Source organism: Chrysochloris asiatica, unplaced genomic scaffold, assembly GCF_000296735.1.
Source record: "Chrysochloris asiatica unplaced genomic scaffold, ChrAsi1.0 scaffold00066, whole genome shotgun sequence".
NCBI classification, from domain to species: Eukaryota; Metazoa; Chordata; class Mammalia; order Afrosoricida; family Chrysochloridae; genus Chrysochloris; species Chrysochloris asiatica.
In genome coordinates, this window is record NW_006408584.1 from 9,874,617 (window position 1) to 9,894,261 (window position 19,645).

The 19,645-nt window shown below is 36.5% G+C and overlaps 1 protein-coding gene across 1 annotated transcript in view; it reads left to right on the forward strand.

Moving 5' to 3' along the window:
* LOC102829195 (serine/threonine-protein kinase Nek1-like) overlaps window positions 1-19,645 on the forward strand; it is a 277,499-nt gene that overhangs the window by 166,497 nt on the left and 91,357 nt on the right. Inside the window, 5 exon segments of the mRNA XM_006864548.1 lie at window positions 6,042-6,125; window positions 6,529-6,627; window positions 7,196-7,258; window positions 7,857-7,952; window positions 18,872-19,003. Of these exon segments, the coding sequence (XP_006864610.1) occupies window positions 6,042-6,125; window positions 6,529-6,627; window positions 7,196-7,258; window positions 7,857-7,952; window positions 18,872-19,003 (474 nt within the window).

Below are 19,645 nucleotides of genomic sequence, written 5' to 3' on the forward strand. Positions count from 1 at the left end.
ATATGCATGTGAAAGCTGGATGGTGAAAAAGGAAGACCATAGAAGAATTGATGCCTTTGAATTATGGTGTTGGACAAGAATACTAAAAGTGCCATGGGCTGCCAAAAAAAAACCAATAGCTCCATTTTAGAAGAAGTGCAGCCAGAGTGCTCCTGGGAGGCCAAGATGGACATATTGTCAGGAGGGAGCAGTCGCTGGATGGATAAGGTGGAGGGTCAGAGGAAAAGAGGAAGACCCCCAATGAGATGAATTGGCCAAATGACAGCATCGATGGATTCAAGTGTGGCAACAGTAATGCGATTGGCCCAGGATTGGGCAGTGTTTCGTTCTGCTATGCATAAGATCGCTATGGGTCAGTACCGACTCGATGGCACCTAACAACAATGCTGAGTAAATAATTTGGGAAGCTAGACTATATGAGGTGTCCTGGTGTGGCACTGTGGGTTAATGTGCTAGACTACAAAGTCAGTTTTACCTGCAAGGTTGGAGGTTCAATCTCACCAGCCACTTCTCGGAAACCCTACCACACAGGTTCACTACATAATAACTGACTTGATATCACTTAACAAAAACAACAAATTATAATAAGTATGTGGCATCAAGATTGGAGGAAGGCTCATTAACAACCTATGATATGTAGATGATACAACCTTGTTTGCTGAAAGTGAAGAAGACTTGAAGATCAAAGACTATGTCCTTCAGTGTGGAGTGTAATTCAGTTTAAAGAAAACAAAAATTCTCAAAACTGGTCCAGTAGACAACAGCATAATAAATAGAGGAAATATTGAAATTGTGAAGGTTTTAATTTACTTAGATTCACAATCAGTGGTCATGGAAGCAGCAATCAAGAAAATCTGCTGCAACACACCTCTTTGAAATGTTAAAGAGCAAAGATATTTCTCTGAAAACTAAGCTGCACCTTGTCCAAGTCCTGATACTTTCAGTCACCTCATATGCATGTGAAAGTTGAACAGTGAATAATGGGAGAAACATTGAGGCATTTGAATTATGATATTGCTAGAGAATATTGAACCATGAACTAATTTTTGTTCTATTATACATAAGGTCATTATGAGTCAAGTGAGTGGATAGCACCTAACAACACAATGTATCTTAAATTAATCCCTTACAAGCTACAAAAACGTACAGATTAGGAAAGATCTTTTAGAAATGGAAGAAGAGTGATGCCAAGCCACATGAAGATTGCCTAGGAGCAGATACTCAGAAGAGATGACTTTCCTCCACAGCCAAAAGAGAGCCTTCCCAAGAGCTGCCATCCTGAGTTCAAATTTTGGGCCTCATAAATTATGAGCAAGTTTCTGTTTGTTAAAACTATACACTAGTGGCATTTCTGTTACAGCAGTGCTAGATATCTAAGTCAAGTAATGAAAAATAAAGTAAAATAAAAACATTTCAAACAAAAAAAATTTGTTGCTGGGAGAGCAAATTAAAATACTGGAGATAAAGAATGAGAGAGATTACATAACAGTAAAAAGAATAATCCATCAACAGGAACTGCAACCCTAAATCTGTTTGCACAACCAATTGAGCTCAAAATATATGAAATAGAAAGCTAATAAAATTAAAGAGTGCATGTTGGGGAGTGAGGAGGTCACGGTGAGATAGCTATGAGAATGGATGTGTAAGTGCCAGAGCACAGCTGGCAGTGGCTGTCCTGGCTGTTGCCACCCTGTTGATGCGACCACTTTCTGATCATGTGTAGCCATTGCTGCTGTCACTGCCAGGAGCCTGTGAATGCCTTGGACCTGTGTGAGAGCAGAACAGCTTCAGAAGGTACTGCCCGTGCTGGGAGAGAAAGACTGTGCTGCACAGCTGCTGGGTAGGTGAATGAAGCCAGACAGAGGTGGAGATGCTATGCAGACAGGGATGTTCCCTGGTGTCCTACTACTCATTCACTCTTGGAGTTTGAGGTCTTTAAAACTATTTGGGTGGAAAATAAACAAATTGAAAGCTGCTTTCCCTTTTTAAAAAAAAGTACCTTGTGGAACCAAGGATGTTGCCTGAACAGACATTAAGCAATGTATACCTAAACATTTCTTTCCCAAACATTTAAGGAACATTTTCCAACATAGATCATATGCTGATTCATAAAACAAACCTTAGCAGATTTGTAAGAATTAAAATCATACAGAGTGTATTCTCTAAACAATAAAATCAAGCTAGAAATTGTTAACAAAAAGATAGCATAAGATCTCCAAACACTTGGAATTTAAACAACAGACTCTAAATAAATGGATCAAAGCTGTTCAAACCCACCATTGACTCCTGGGAAACCCTATACAGCATTGCTATGAATCGGAACTGACTCATTGGCACTTAAGTTGTTAATATCTTATCGTGCTGTTGTTGTTGAACAACAACAGCACGATAAGATATTGAATGGCACAGAAAGTGTCAAGAAGATGGAAGGGAATACACAGAGTCACTAAACCAAAAAAAATTGGTTGCGGTTCAGCCACTTCAGAACATAGCATATGACCAAGAACCAATGCTAACTGAAGGGAGAACTAGCCATGCTACACTGAAGGTATTCGTGAAGAACAAGCTCCAGGAATGTTGGCATACCAAATGAGATGTTTCAACAAACAATTGTAACTCTGGAAGTGCTCATTTGTTTATGCCAAGAAATTTGGAAGACATACCTAGCCAATCAACTGGAAGATACCAGGTGTGTGCTCATCTCGAAGAAAAGTGAATAAGCAAAGTGCAGAAATTATCAAACGATGTCATTAATATCACACTCAAGTAAAATTTTATTGAAGATATTTCAAAAACTATTTCAGCAGTGTATCATCACGGAATTGCCAAAAATTCTAGCCAGATTAAGAAGAAGATATGAAATGAGAATTATCATTGCTGGTATCAGGTGCATCTTGTCTGAAAGCTGAGAAAATCAAGAAGGTGTTTACTTGTGTTTTATTGACTGTGCCAAAATGAAAATTACAACATTATGGGTAACATTGTGAAGAATGAGATTCCAGAACATTTAGTTGTGTTCAAGCTGAACCTGAGGCAGTATGTCCAACAGGATAGGGAGTTACTGTGATGTTTAAATCAGGAAAATGTCTGCATCAACGCTATCTTTTCATCATACTTATTTGATCTATATGCTGAACAAATAATCTGAAAAACTGGATTATATGAAGAAAAATGCACCATCAGAATTGAAGGAAGACTCTCAGTAACAACCTGCGATATGAAGATGACTCCACTTTTTTTGCTCAAAATGTTTATGAATTGGAACACTTACTAATGAAACTCAGAGACTACAACATTCAGTGTGGATTATACCTCATCACAAAGCAAAAATCTCTACAGAACCAATAAGCAACATCACAATAAACCAAGAAAATACTGAAGAAATTAAGGATTTAATTTTACTTGGCTCCTCAATCAATGCCCATGGAAGCAGCAGTTAAGTAATCAAGCCATATGTAATATTGGGCAAAACTGCTGCAAAAAACATCTTTAAAAACTTAAAAAGATGTTACTTTGAGTATTAAACTGTGTCTGAACCAATCCATAGTATGTTCAGTATCTCATATAAATGAAAAAGCTGGACAATGAGTAAGGAAGACCAAAGAAGTCATCCATTTGAATTATGGTGAAGAATATTAAATATACCATGGATTGCCAAAAGAATGAAAAAAATCTGTCTTGGAATAAGTACAACCAGTATGTTCTTTAGAAGGGAGGTTGGTTATTAGACTAATCTCACATATGCAAACATGTTATCAGGAGGGCCCATGCTCATGAGGACGTTATACTTGGTAAGGAGAGGGTTGTTAAAAATAGAAGGCCATCAACAAGGTAGATTGATATAGTGACTGTAATAGTGGGTTCAGACATAGCATTAATTATGAGGATGGCACAGAATTGGGCAGTATTTTATTCTATTGTACATAGGGTTGCTATGTGTCAAAGCCAACTCAATGGCCCCTTTCAGCAACTAAATCAGAAAACCAAACCTGTTGCCACTGAGTTGATTCCCACTCATAACAACCCTGTATATGGTTTCTGAGATTGTAAATCTTTACAGGAGCAGTAAGTCTCATGTTTATGTTTGGTGGGTTTGAACTGCTGGCCTTGTGGTCAACAGTGCAGTGTTGATTCTACAGCGCCACCAAGGCTTCTCTTATCAACATATATGTATTCATACGTATGCATAGAACGAAATTTGGAAGTGAATGTCATCAAACTAAAATTTCTCTGTGAAAGCATTATGTTTGATGTATATTTTCTTTATACGTTTTCTACAGTGAACTTTCCTGTGATGAGAGAAAACTTTATATAAGTAAGATTTGGATTTTTATTTATGAAAACTGATTTGTAATTGAAATGTTCAAAGCAAAAATAGGTGGAAAAAGTCCATTTGAATTTCGAATTAGGAAGACATTGTTGACTCTTCAGAGAAAAGTTTCCAAGACATGATGGGATCAGAAACCAGTTTGCAGTAGGTTAAAAATATAAATAGAAAGTAGGAAAATGTAGACAATGAATACGAAAAGTACACTTTCAACGTGTAGATAAAAGGGTAGTATATGTGGGCAACACGGAATTGGGATTGAAATGACTTTTTTTAGTTGAGAAGAATTTGAAGCATGCTTCTGTGCTGAAGGAAGAGAAAGTAGATAATTTGACAATCTGATGCTTTTATTGAATTATGTTAATTAATTTCTGATACAAACATGGATTACTGTTGTAGTGCTGTCAGATCAGCACTGGACTATGAACCACAAGGCCAGCAGTTCAAACCCACCAGCTCCTTCTCAGAAACCCTATACAGGGTCACTATGAGTCAGAACTGACTCGATGGCACTTTACAACATCAATAAGGACATGCAATGGATCCTTATTATTCATGGTAATTATATTCTGTAGAGGTGCCACAAACAGTAAATTAGTGAATACGAAACTTGTTTCTAGGGGGAATGCAGGGTTAGATTCCTTTACTCTCTTTTTTATAACATTCCCATTAACCAATTGGTATATAATGTTGTTTTATGTTTGTTTCTGTTTAAATATACCTTATTTAAATATCTATTTATTCATTAATGTTGAGCTTATAGTCAACAGCTCTAAAATTCATGCCTGGCGGAAACTTATCTTAGCACACATAATTTTCTTCCCTAAAGTAGATTACAGCCTTATTGTACTTAGGAACACTAGACAGTGCTTTAGTACTATGACCAGGGTTGTTGTAAATAGTGAAAATGTCAACAGAAAGTACATAAAATACAGAAACCATAACACCAACTTGAAATCAAAAAGGGCACTGTTTACAGTAGGAGAGTTGAAAAAAGGCAGGCCATTACTTTGTTCAGGCTCAGTTGAGAGCATGCACATTGGGTGAATCAGATTGTTGCTGTATGCATGTCTGCAAGTGCCCATGAATGCTCTGCACGTATTGATGTTAGGGTTACAAATAAATTTAGCAGCTATGCAAATTTGCAAATACAGAATTTACAAATAATGAGACTAACGTTTGTGATAAACTGTGTTCAAAATGAGACAGTTTGTGATGGGCAATGATCATTTGTAGTATAGCAGCAGGACTTGCTGAGTGTAAAGAGTTTGAATTCAATCTTATAGTTAATATACAATGCATTTATTGAGTTGATAAGCAGTGAGCTCAGATTTTATTTTTTGTATATTTAGATATAAACAAATATGTGAGTGGATTGGTTTTATAGAGGAAAGTTTTTTATTTGAGGATTAGCTAACCTCCAAAGTAGTTTGAAAAACTTGTTTACTTGAAAGCTTAGTAAAAACATAGCTGGTCTGTGTTTTAAATAATTATGTTTTGGGTTTAATTGCACCCTTTTGTTTTCACTGAATATATTTGTTTTCACTGAAATCATTACATTGATTTGAAAAAAGGATAGATTTTGTTATCAGAGTATATGTGCTAGAAATGATCAGTTTTTGCCCAAAGAAATAAAGTGGCACCTGGTATTCCTAATTAAGATGATGATGTAGCTTTAGTCATTCTTAAACTTAGTACATTAAATGATAAACAGGGAATCCTGCAAAACCTGGCAGCTATGTATGGAGGCAGGTCCAGCTCTTCAAGAGGAGGGAAGCCAAGAAACAAAGAGGAAGAGGTATGCGTCCTGCATGTTCTCTACCTCCGTCACTGCCATTTTTGAGTTCATTGCCTTCTTTTCTTGCATGGTTTAAATTCTTAACAATTATTTGAGGATTTTGTAGGTCTATAGGGGCTTGTTAATATATTTTGACTGACATACTGTACTATAACTGCTATTCAGTCTTCTCAGTTGAATTTCTTTTCGTTATGATAAATTTCAAGTATGTGCTTTTCAGAAATAGTTTGATCTGAATTAAACACTTGGAAGCTAATATAACATTTTTCATTAACCAAATTTCAAAATTTTTATTTCTTGTTTTCAGATTAACACTTTTCCTTTAAAAAAAAAATTAGCAGTAAAAATGTTGATAGTTTTTCTATTAAATTAATACCTTGCTTTTTTTCCCCCCAACTTGCAGGTTTATCTAGCAAGACTAAAACAAATAAGATTGCAGAATTTCAATGAGCGCCAACAAATTAGAGCCAAACTTCGTGGTGAAAAGGTAGGTTGAAAATCTGTTTTTATAGAAATAACTGAATTGTATTATGTAGTGCTGCAGGTTAATGCACTAAACTGCCAGGTTGGTTTGAACCACAAGGACAGCAGTTCAGATTCACCAGTCGTTCCTTGGAAACCCTATCCAGGGTCTCTGTGAGTCGGAACCAACATCACAGCACTTAACGACAACAACATATGTAACATATTAAGATTAAGCGTTAGTTCCACTAACATAAAAAGAAAAGGTGATGAAGTACAAGTGAGAGAACATAAAACTACACATATATCTCATTTATGTGACTGATAATTAATAAGACCATTTGTTTTTGAGGTATAGAGTAGAAATTAAAAATATTACCCATGTATGAATTAGAGAATGTTTTATACCATTCTCTTTCTGTCTTTTTGTCTCATTGTCTCTAAGGGGTTGTTAGTTAAGTAGTTCATTTGTTGTTATAGTAGAAAATTATCAGCATTGAGTAATTTATCATTTTCCATTTCTAGGTGTTTATTTATATTATCCTCCATACAGTTCTGTACTGATGTAGTCCTATCCTGAATAGTTTGCTTATCTATGTATTTTGTAGAAAGAAGATGAAGAAGGGAGTGAAGAGGCTGAAATGAGAAGCAGAAAGATTGAAGCATTTAAGGTATAGACTAGAAATGATAAAAACTTTTTGATTTGCTTTTAGATAAAATTGAAACTTGAGGTACAATTTAATGTTCTTGCATAATTAAATCACTTTATTATTTTACTGTAGTTTTCCTTTTCCCTTTATTTGTCACTTTGTGATTTCTGAATAATAATATTTTTCACTTTTTATATCACATATTTGGGAGTAGTAATTAGATGAAACCACAACATAAGTGCTTAAAACTATCATACACGTGACCATAAAAAGAACAAAAGTAGATGGAAAGTATACAATTTTCCACAGACTTTTTGAAGATAAATAAATGAAGCCCATATATAATAGTTATTGTTGTAAATTTTCCATTAGTATTTGCCTGTATTTGTTTTCATTCCACTATTTATTTATTGAGCACCTGCTATGAGAGTTACCTTGCATTCCTATTATGAAAGCATTTGCCACTCCCCCTATCACACTTTCCCTCCTCCTGCTTTATTCCCCCTCACACATACTTCTTTTTCAGCTAAAATGTTAAAATGTTATCTTTGTAGACCTGAAAAAAATCCTAAACCTTTCTCTCAGATAACTAATTTTGTTGATTTTTAAAAATTTTCAGTCCCAAGCAAATGCACGTGCAGCTGTACTAAAAGAACAACTAGAGCGAAAGAGAAAGGAAGCATATGAAAGAGGAAAGAAAGTGTGGGAAGAACATGTAAGATTTAGCACATACTTTTAATCTGGTTATATCAATGTTCTGATATCTCTTACGGGGTCATACAAGGATAAGTCAAAAAGTATTGCTGCAAAATCGTTGTTGTCGTTAAGTGCTGCAAAGTTAGATCTGACTCATAGCATCCCTTTATAGGGTTTCCGAGGCTATAAGTCTTTGTGGGAGCAAAAAGCCTCATCTTTCTCCGTGGAGTAGATGGTGGACTCAAACTACTGATCTTTTGGTTTGCAGTCTAGTGCTTGTCCAGCAGAGCCAAAATGTAAACTTAATGTTTTTCAACATACCCTCCATCTAAATCTATAAACTTCTGAAGGTGGTGTATTCATCTCTCTAATCCTTCCCTGATAAAGAATTCTGCACTTTTCAATTTACATCCGGTCAAAACGGATTATTTGGCAGCCTCAAGGAATTCAAATTGTGTTCCTTTGAAACACCCTTTGTCTTTTTTTAATTAAAGTTTTTATTGTAAATTGAGTAATAGTTTACATGGGAGAACATTGGTTTTGCACTTATCCTGTCGTGTTTCGTTTCATTGCAATGATTACAATCCCCTCCATGCATCATCATTCAATAGTATATTTGCTTGTATTCCCTCTGATTTTTGGATATACACAAACACACTCAGGAATAAATAATCATTTAAACAACCAAAGGGCACATTCTGCAAGGCTGCCTCCTGGCCACCAGCACACAACTTTTCTTTTTCCATGAGTCTAGACTCCTCAGCTGCTCTATCTCTCCATGTCATCATCGCTGCCTCCATCTCTGGTGTCATTGCTTCTCTGGATAGGGTTCTGCGTTCCGCTCATGCTCCTTTCCCTTGATGGTCCTAGGATCCTCTGTTCCTGCACTGTAAGATTAACTACTCCCCCCTCTATGTTACAAAACTTCTCCCATTACAATTGTGACAGTTGCAATTAGTCATGATAGCAGTTCCTCACTATTGAATCATAAGAGTCTTATCCCCATCTCCTTTCACCAGACCTGTCTAGACAAGATGAAAACTATTCAGTGGAGATTATACCTTCCCCCCGCATACTCTGAAATTAAATTCCCTCTTGAAAACTTATAAGCCATTCACTTTGTACCTATATAACTCCCCCATTTTAGGTAGCCATTGTCGAAGTTGCCCATCCCTATCAACCCTGTGTACCAAGGGGTTAGGTTGGAGACTCCTTCCCGCTTAGTTGGTATTTACAGCTACCACATAAGTATAGATCAAGTTCATCAAATTTACGCTTGTGAAACAACCTTTGTATTTTGGGAATAAAATGAACTCTGCAGGGCTAGACACAGGACTGTAGACCATCCCAGCAAAATTCTCTTAAGACAGCCCTTGCTACCCTCAAAAATTAATTAGGCGTATTGTTGTGATGGGAACAAATTCCTCAGCACAACTTTCCTGGCCTTTTTCTCATCAGTGCAGTCTTCAATTTTCTTAAAACGTCATTAAGAATTCCCCATTATTGTCATTTGAGAAAATCTTTCAAGACTGTTGTTGGTGATGGGTGTAATCGAGGCGGCTCTGACCCATATGCAAACAGAAGACAACACTGCCCAGTCCTTTACCATCCTCACAGTTATTACGCTTGAACTCATTGCAGCTGCTACTGTGCAAACCCAGCTTGTTGGGCATCTTCCTCTTTTTCACTGATCCTCCACTTTACCAAGCATAATGTCCTTCTCCAGATAATATCCCTAGTATTAGAGACAAATTATCATCATCCTACCTTCTAAGGAGCATTTGGACATTACTTCTCCCAATACAGATTTGTTTTTTCTTCTGGCAGTCCTTGGTACTTTTTATATTCTGCTCAAACACCATAACTCAAATGAATCAATTTATACTACAGTCTTCCTTATTCATTGTCTCAACTTTTGCATGCAGATGAGGCTATTGAAAATACTATGGCTTGGGTGGGTCACACCCTAGTCCTCAAACAGTTATATTTACTCTTGAACACTTTAAACAGATCTTATGCAGCAAATTTACCTAATATAATACTTGCTCCCAAGTCATTTGATTTCTCGACTGCTGTTTCCATGATTGTTGATAGTGGATTCACAGAAAATGAAGTCTTTGACAACTTTAATCTTTTCTCAGCTTATCATGTTATTGGTTCAGTTGTAAGAATTTTTGTTTTCTTTACATTGAGGTGCAACGTAGCAGTCCATTGAAATTTTCTGTCCAGCTCTTTTACTTTCTTATTTCTGCCATTCACTTTAGCATATTTACACTTTGGAGCAAGTTTCAGAGTCTCTTCTGACATCCATTTTTGTTTTTCTTTCCTGTCTTTTAAATGACATTTTGCTTTCTTCCTGTATGATGTTCCTAATGTCATCCCACAGCTCTTCTGGTTTTCTGTTGTTGAGACAGTCTTTAAATTCACGTGGAATATGCTCAAGGTCATATGTTGATTCTCATAGACTTGTTATAAATTTCTTCAGCTTCAGTCTGAACTTACATATGAACAATTTATGGTCTATTCAACAGTAGTTGTTGTTGTTGTTGTTAAGTGCCGTCGAGTCGGTTTCGACCCATAGCGACCCTGAATAGGGTTAGACCATGGCCTAATTTTGGCTGATGATATTGAGCTTTTCCACAATTTCTTCCCTCAAATGTAGTCAATTTTATTTGTATGTATTCCATCTGATGAAAAACATTTGTTTGTTTGTCATACAAATAATTGCATTTTATGTTATTTAAAAAAGATCTTTGCAGTGAATAAGTTACTGATCTTGCAAAATTCTGTCATGCTATCTCCAATATAATTTCTATCACCAAGGTCATATTTTAAAACTACTGATTCTTTCTATTTGTTTCCAACCTTTGCATTCCAATCACCAGTAATTATCAATACATCTTGACTGCCTATTTGATCAATCTCAGACTGAAGCAGTTGGTAGAATTGTTCAATTTCTTCTTCCTGGCTTTGGAGGTTGACGTGTGAATTTGAATAATAGCGCTGTTAACTGGTCTTTCTTGTAGACATATGCATATCATCATATTACAGACAGCATTGTACTTCTAGTTAGATCTTGAAATGTTCTTTTTGATGATGAAAGCAATGCCATGCCTCTTGAGTTTGTCATTCCCAGGATAGTGAACCATAGGATTGTCCGATGCACAATAGCCAGTATTAGTCCATTTCAGCTTACTAATGCCTAGGATAATGATCTTTATGCATTCTATTTAATTTTTGACAACTTCCAGTTTCCTACATTCATACAGCATACATTCCATGTTCCAATTTTTAACAGATGTTTACAGTTTTTTCTTATTTTGAGTCTTGTGCCCAATATGCAAATGAAGAACCCAGACTCTTCACTCTATTCACATTGTCATGATCCGCTCTACTTTGAGGAAACAGCTCATCCCCAGTCCTATTTTGAGTGCTTCCAACCCAAGGAGCTCATCTTCTGGCACTACATCTGACAACTTCCTCATGATATTTATGTTTTCATTTTCTGGTACTGTGTCTGACAGTGTTCTGCTGCTATTCATAAGGTTTTCAGTGGCTTAATATTCAGAAGTAGTCTTCCTCTCCTTCCTCATAGTCTGTCTTGAATTTGGAACCTCTTCTGAAACCTGCCCATCAAGGCTGAACCTGTTAGTGTATAAAATACAGGTGGAATAGCTTCCAGCATCACAGTAATGCCCAAACCACCACAGTACAACAAAATGACAGACGAGTGGTAAATACGAAGATGACCTCTTTGGAATCTCCTAAAACAGTTACCATAACCTTCTGAGCTGACATCTCTACCTTGAATTTTACTGGCCTCACAGATGGGCTAACAAAGTGACAGCAGCAGTGTGCTCAAACGTAATAACAATTGTGAGTCTGGTGCAGGACCTGGCAATGTTTTGTACTGTTATGCATAGGGTTGCTTTTAGTCGGAACCAACTCACAGTACCTAATTACAACAATGGCCAGGTAGCTTAGTAAGTCACAGCATCATTTATTGATTATAAGTCTTTCTATCATAGATTATAATGCTACATTTAAGATTATTAAATTCTTGTATGTACTAGACAAACTATTACATATATGTATCAAGGTATATATTTTTATGGTGGTGTGGTGGTGGCAGTGTGCCGTGGAGTCGGTTCCGACTCATAGCAACCCTATATAGGGTTTCCGAGGCTGTAAATCTTTACAGGAGCAGAAAGCCTCGTCTTTCTCCCATGGAACAGCTGGTAGTTTCAAACTGCTGACTGTGAGATTAGCAGCCTGAATTATAACCACTATGCTACTCTCTATACCTTTGTATCCTCTACTTTTTGTAAGTTGTGATAAAAAGGATGAATAACAATAGAAATAATGCTTCTGTCTTTAATGGAAATGTGTCAGTGCTTTTGTCCATTTTCTGTGATAAAAATAGTAAAAAGGCAGTCAGATGCCTTTTGTGTATCTTTTAGTATGATTTTGTTTCTTGGAAGTTCATCCAATGATATATTTGCATTAGGGATTTATTTTGTTTAGGGATTCAGGAAGATTTTCTTGCTATGAGTTGGAACCAACTTGACAGCACTTAACAACAACAACAACAACAATTATAAGAAAATGAGGAAAACAGTTAAACCCCTGGTAATCAGATGAAAGTCTTAAGGATTTTTCGGTAGTTCTATTTTATATGTAAAGTAGTTTTAGGTAATACCTGCTCTCATTTCTATCTCCTCTGTTACATTATTGCCTTTAGTTTCAAAAGTTAAAGTTGAGAATTCCTTTTCATCTCTTAGTCTCCCTTTTCATTCCTGAACTTCAGACACAGCATGAACAGGGTTTGAGTGCTAGTACATCACATTTTCTTTAAGAGTACCCAACAATTATCTCCTGATTCATTGGCCAAAATTTTATTTTTTCTTTCAAACTTAACCGAGGCCTGGAAAGTACTTGTGAGCCTACATATGTAGCATACATATACAGCAAATGAAAAGAATCAGCTTCTGTTCTTCTGGGGTTATATCATCAGCATAAGAAACAAAAATATACAACCCATGCTGAGTTGCAGTGAGGCAAAGGTTATATTTGTATGAATTGGTAAAGAACTCCCTTTGTGTTCTTATTTAGTCAGCTTTTCTCATAGTAAGCCTGAAACTATCATTTTTGTACTCCAAGTGCATATCATTTTACAAATTATGTCAAACAAGAATTCACCTCTGCAAAGATACACTGCATTCTTACATAATATTTTTATTACTGCATAGCTACAGATTTGCACAATAGCAAAGTTCTATTTTTTCAGATAACCAATTGTAATTAGATTTCTCTACTTCTAGTAGTAGACTGCACTAGACTTCATTCCACCCATCCAATATATTTTCAAGAACAATCATATTCTTATTATACTAAACCAAACCAACCCTCTTGCCTTTGTGTCGATTCCAACTCTTAGTGACCGTATGGATTTTCCAAGATTGTAAGTCTTTATGGAAGCAGGCTACCACACCTTTCTTCTACAGAGATACTGATAGGTGCAAACTGCAGACCTTTTGTATAGCTGAGTGCTTTACCCACTGAACCAGCAGGACAAGAAAATTTCAGTAAATATCAGTGTTCTTTGTTCCCTAAGCTATGTAAACACAGTGTAAGAAATTTTTTCTCTGTGTTTAGTTTCTCCTCTTTAACAGTATCTCTTTCTTAGACAGTTTACATGTAAACACAAGTGTCCGATTTTATGAGTATATTATAAAAAACTTGATAATCCTGGTTTCCTGAGTCCTGGTGTGGTGCTGTAGAATAAGCAGTGGGTTGCTAACTATAAGGTTGGCAGTTCAAACCCACCAGCCACTCTTAGAAACCCCATTCAGGGTCAATATGGTCAGAACCAACTCGATAGCATATAACAATACAGCAATACATTACAGTCCTTGTTTCCAGTTAGACATAATTTTTAATTCTTCATGTTCCTTCAGAAATATTTTTATAGTGGCAGTATTATGCTGTGGTTGCAAGCATATGATCCAGAGTAGGCCAATTGAATTCTCTCTCAGGACTTAAAATTTGAATAGAATATCAGAAGAATGAAGTTGGAGTTTATGAAATCTAATTAAGAGAGCCAGATAAAAACGTAGCTAGTTTTATTATCTAGATCCTTATAACTGCCCTCTCTCCTCTTCTTTTGGAGGGTTTTCCTTTGCTTCTGTGATCCTATTAATCTTCCTTCCTTCCTTCTTTCTTCCTTCTTGCCCTTTCTCTCTCCCTTAGACCTCTCTTCTTTTTTCTTTTCCTATCTCCCTTCACTTCCTTCCTCCCCTCCCTTTTCCTGTTCTCTCTCTTCAGCTCTAGTCCAATCCCCTCATCTTGTTTGTGTCTCTAGAGTTCATTTCTATCATTTCCAACCAAAGAATTGATTTACGCTGTAAAATGCTTAGCTTGGTAACTGGTAAATAATAGTACAAATAAGTAAGTTTTGTGGGAATTCTATGAATCGTGTTATTCAGAACCAAGTATAGAAGTGTTTAGTGAACATTTGTTTATTGGATATACCTCATATAATGAGAAAAAGGTAAAGTTAGAAATCATAATACCTGATTTTTGAGTCCCTAATCTGTCAGTCAGAGTCCTGGTGTGGCGCTGTGGGCTAATGCATCAGACTGCAAAGTCTTTTGAACTGAAAAGTTGGTGGTTCAAGCTCACCAGCTACTCCTTGGAAACCCTATAGAGGGTCGCTATGGGTTGGAATTGACTCGATGGCATTTAACAACAACAACAGTCTGTCAGTCAGTAGCCTCCTGGAATTGGTTTAGTGTTTGTAGGCCTTTGTTTTCTAATCTCCTGGATGAAGAGTTTGATCTCTAATGTTGCTCTGTGTAAATTGTCTAGAAAAATAATTGTCATATTATAAGTCCTTAAATCCAGCTTAATCTTGTTGTTGTTGTTATGTGCCGTGGAGTCGGAACCGACTCATAGCGACCCTTACAGGGTTTCCGAGGGTGTAAATCTTTACGGGAGTAGAAAGCCTCATCTTTCTCCCGCGGAGCAGCTGGTAGTTTCGAACTGCTGACCTTGCGGTTCACAGCCCGAGTCGTAACCACTACGCTACCAGAGCTCCTCTATAGAGTGTAAATTGAAGTTACTTTCCCAAACAGTTACTTCAGCAGAAAGAAAGTTGTTGTTGTTAAGTTCTGTTGAGTCAGTTCCAATTCACAGTGACCCTGTATAGGATTTCCAAGGAGTGGTGGGTGACTTTGAACCACTGACCTTGTGGTTCAAATCGACCTTGTGGTCCAGTGCTTTATCACACAGTGCCACACCAGGATGTAGTATAGATGATTTCCTGTTTGCTTATTAACACAGGAATGGTTAATATGGTATACAGAGTTGGAGTTATTAAATTTACTGAAATTGAAAGTTTCATTTTATATATGTGTTTGTGTGTGTGTGTGTATATGTTGGTGTATTTTTCTTCAGTTAAGACCATACCTCTTTCATTTGATTCTCATAAGTATTATTGATCTTACACAAGAAAAAAATCAGTGTCTTCATTATTCTGATTCTTTGACAGTGTATACCCAACTGTGTGATTTAAAAATCAGGAAAGGTATATGCCAGGGTTGTATCCTTTCACCATACTTATTCAGTCTGTATGCTGAGCATATAATCCAAGAAGCTGGATTATATGAAGAACATGGCATCAATTGGAGGAAGACTCATTAACCACCTACGATATGCAGATAAAACATCCTTACTTACATATGGGAAGCAAGATGGACTTGAAATACAACTGGACCAATAAACAACATTATGAGAAATGGAGGAAAAATTGAAGTTGCCAAAGACTTTATCTTACTTAAATCTACAATCAACACTCATGGAAGCACAAGTCAAGAAATCAAGAGTTATTTGGTAAATCTACTACAAAAGACAAAAGAACAAAGATGTCAGTTTGAGGAGTAAGGTGCACCTGACCCAAGCCATGGTATTTTCATTCACCTCATATGAATAGGAAAGCTGGACAATGAATAAGGAAGACTGCAGAAGAATCAATGTATTCGAATTAAGGTGTTGCCTAAGAATATTGACAATACCATGGACTTCAAAAGAACAGACAAATCTGCATTGGAAGAAGTGCAGTCAGAAAGATTAGAAGCAAGAATGGTGTAACTTTGTCTCCCAGACATTGGACATATTATCAGAAGGCACTAGTCCCTGGAAAAGGACTTTATGCCTGGCAGAGTAGAGAAACTGCGAGAAAGAGGAAGACCCCCAACTAAATTGATATGATGGCTTCAACAATGAGCTCAAACATAACAACAATTGTGAAGGTAGTGCAGAACCATGCAGTGTTTCATTCCTTTGTACGTAGGGTAGCTAATGAGTCAGAACCAAATTGATGCCACCTAACAACAATTAATGAGACTAAGGCAAATGTATTGCTGAGACAACTTGTCTGCAGCCATTCACTGATTGCAAAGACATGTTTAAATACTTTTGTTTGGAATATACTCGAACATTAATGAGCTGGAATGCAAGTATCAATGCTTTTTTACTTACCCTTGTATATATAAAATGAAACTCTGGAAGACTGAATATTAGAACCGTATTTCTTAGAAGACACTCAAGAAATATTGCATATGCAATATGTGCTAAACCCGAACCAAATCCACTGCTATGAAGTCTGTTTTTACTTCTTCTTGCTGTTCAGTGCCATCGAGTTGATTTGGACTCATAGCAACCCTGTATAGGGCTAATTGTTGTTGTTGTTGTTGTTAAGTGCTGTCAAGTTGGTTCCGACCCATAGCGACCCTGTATAGGGTTTCCAAGGAACAGCTGGTGAGCTTTAAACATCTGACCTTACAAACTTTACAGTCCAGTTCATTAACCCACAACATAATAGGTATCCTAAAGAGAAAATAGAACCTCCCCTATTAAAGTATTCCCAAAGCTATATATCTTTATGGAAGAAGACTGCCATGTCTTTCTCCCATAGAGTGACTAGTGGGCTTGAACTGCTCACCTTTTGGTTAGTAGTTGAGTTCTGTTAACATTATGCCACTCCTTGTATGAAATGTATCCTCACCAGAAATTCTTGATTACTCATTTGAGACAAAAGTAGAAGTAGGGAAAAAATTCATTCCATGCTACTGTTGTTGTTGTTAAGTGCCCTTGAGTCAGTTCTGGCTAATAGAAACTATGTATAGGATCTCCAAGGAATGGCTGATGGGTTAGTAGTCCAGTCCTTATCCTATTATTCCACACCAGGATTCCTTGTCACTGTAGTTCTTATTGGTAAGTACCCTGGAGTTGGTTCTAGCTCATAGCAACCCTTTCTAGGGTTCCTGAGACTCTAAATCTTTTTTCAAAAAAGCTTTTATTGTGAATTGAGTGATAGTTTACAGGGCAGATCATCAGTTTTTCATTCAACCAATAATTTTCTGTTTCATTGCAATGATTATAATTCCCTCCAAACACCATTGGTTAACAATATTCACCTTTACTTTACCCCCCTCCTTTTTTTTTTTTTCAAATTTTTTTTTTTTGGTGTACAGAAAACATATAGTCATTTAAACAACCAAAAGGCACATTTTGCAAGTCAGCCTCCTGCTCTCAGGTTCCATGGGTCTCAAATCCTCTGCTGCTCTGTCTGCCTATGCCATTGCTTCTGCTTCCATCTCTGTTGTCATAGCTTTTCTGGTTAGTGTCACATGCTCTGTTCATGCTCTTCCCTCTTGATGGTCCTGGGGTTCTCTGTTCCTGAAATGTTGTTTCACATCTTCTACCTTTACAGTTGTGACAATTGCAATTACTCATGAAGACAGTTATTCACTATCAAAAGATTCCTCTTTCACCCCCTTTCACAAGACAAATCTGGACAAAAGGAAAACTATTCAGCGGGGATTCTACCTTACCCCATTGTTCTGAAACTATACACACTCTTGAAAATTTGTAAGCCAGCCACTTTGTGCCTTTATAGCTCCCCATTTTTGGTAGACAATGTCTAAGTTGCCCGGCTCTATTAACCCTGCGTGCTGAGGGGACAGGCTTGATCCTTGTTATGAAGAATCTTTCCTTTTTGGTTGGAATTTTGAGCAGCTACATCGATGCACAAAGGTCCAGTCATCAAATTGTAGTGATTTATGTTTACTTCCTATATCAAGCTTTTTATCTTCCTGTAGTCAAGTTCTGATGAGCAAGCCATCCAAGCTAAGTCAAATGGTACTATCTGCAAGTTTGGGTGCTCCGCACATCAAGGCTCTAAGTTTTTGCAGGAGTAGAGTGCCTCATCTTTCTCCTGGGGAGTAGCTGGTAGGATCGAACTACTGACATTGTAGTTCTCAGTCCAATGCTGGTCCTACGGAACCACAGTTCCTTAAAGGTTCAAAATGTTCATGTTGTTTAGAATTCAAATGGCAAGAAATACTAAACATGTATAAAGAGGAAAGATATTTTAAATGAAATTAATCTTACTGTGACCTATACCTGTCACTTTTATTCTCACTTACATTGACATTTTTATAATGAGCGTTTGTATGTTGGTAGATTGATGTTTGAAATTAAAGGACATTAAGCCAAGACTTTCAGAATTTGCAAAAGAATTTCTTTTTGAGGTGTAAGATTAATAAATTATTTTTTCTTCCTATCAGATGTTGTAATGGATTGAAATAAAGTGAGAGGCCTAATATTGAATATTTTAAGAGGCAGACAGTTTCTCAGCATCATTTTACGAAACATTGTTTAGTGCCAGGGAAGGGAGTGAATTAAGACTTCATGACACATGATTATGTCTGTATCTGAGATGGAATATTTCTTTTAATTTGTTTCTCTGTACCTAGCACCTAGCACAGTGCCTTGTTAAAAAAAGTAGTTTAAGAGTAAGAAAATGTCATGCAGATTAAGTGAATACAAAGAGTTTATGTAAAAAGTTTTCTCATATGGTTTAATTTTTTATTATAGTTGGTGACTAAAGGAGTAAAGAATTCTGATGAGTCCCTGCCTTTAGGGCAGTGTGAAACTGGTGGCTCTCTATCAAAGCAACATTTTAGACCTGTTATTTCTGTGACTTCAGCTTTGAAAGAAGTGGCTATGGTAAGTTTTCTAAAATTTAGACTTGCTCAGTCAATGCATTATTTAAAGGGAAATTTAATTTACTGAAATCATATTAATTCCTAATGCACTATTGGTTTTTTCCTAGTAAAATATTACCTCTTCAAATTTTTATATATGAGTTACTCTGAATATTAGAGTCTTGTTCCTCTGCGTTTCTATGTCTAAGACTACCCAATAGTTAAGAATATATTAAAATGACCCTCTGTGTTTTATATTTTAAGAGAATATTGCATAACTGAAAAATAAATAGGAATATACTGAAAATAATGTAACAAACATTCTTGAATCTTACCCCTCACATTCAATAAATGTTCAGATTTTAAAAATAATGTTTCTGGTTAAGTAACTAACTGTAAGAATGAATTCCCAGACATGCTTGAAGTTTGAAATTTTGTACTATAGCAAATTTTAAGTGAGATCTGTATTATTGTTGTTAAGTGCTGTTGAGTCAGTTTCGACTCATAGTCACCCTATATAGGATTTCTAAGGAGCAGCTGGTAAGTTGGAACTGCCAACCTCGTAGTTCAAACCAAACTTGCAGTCCAGCCCATTAGCCCACAGCACCACACCAGAACTCCAAAGACCTGTATAATCACATTTTATTCATTAATTATTTCTTTT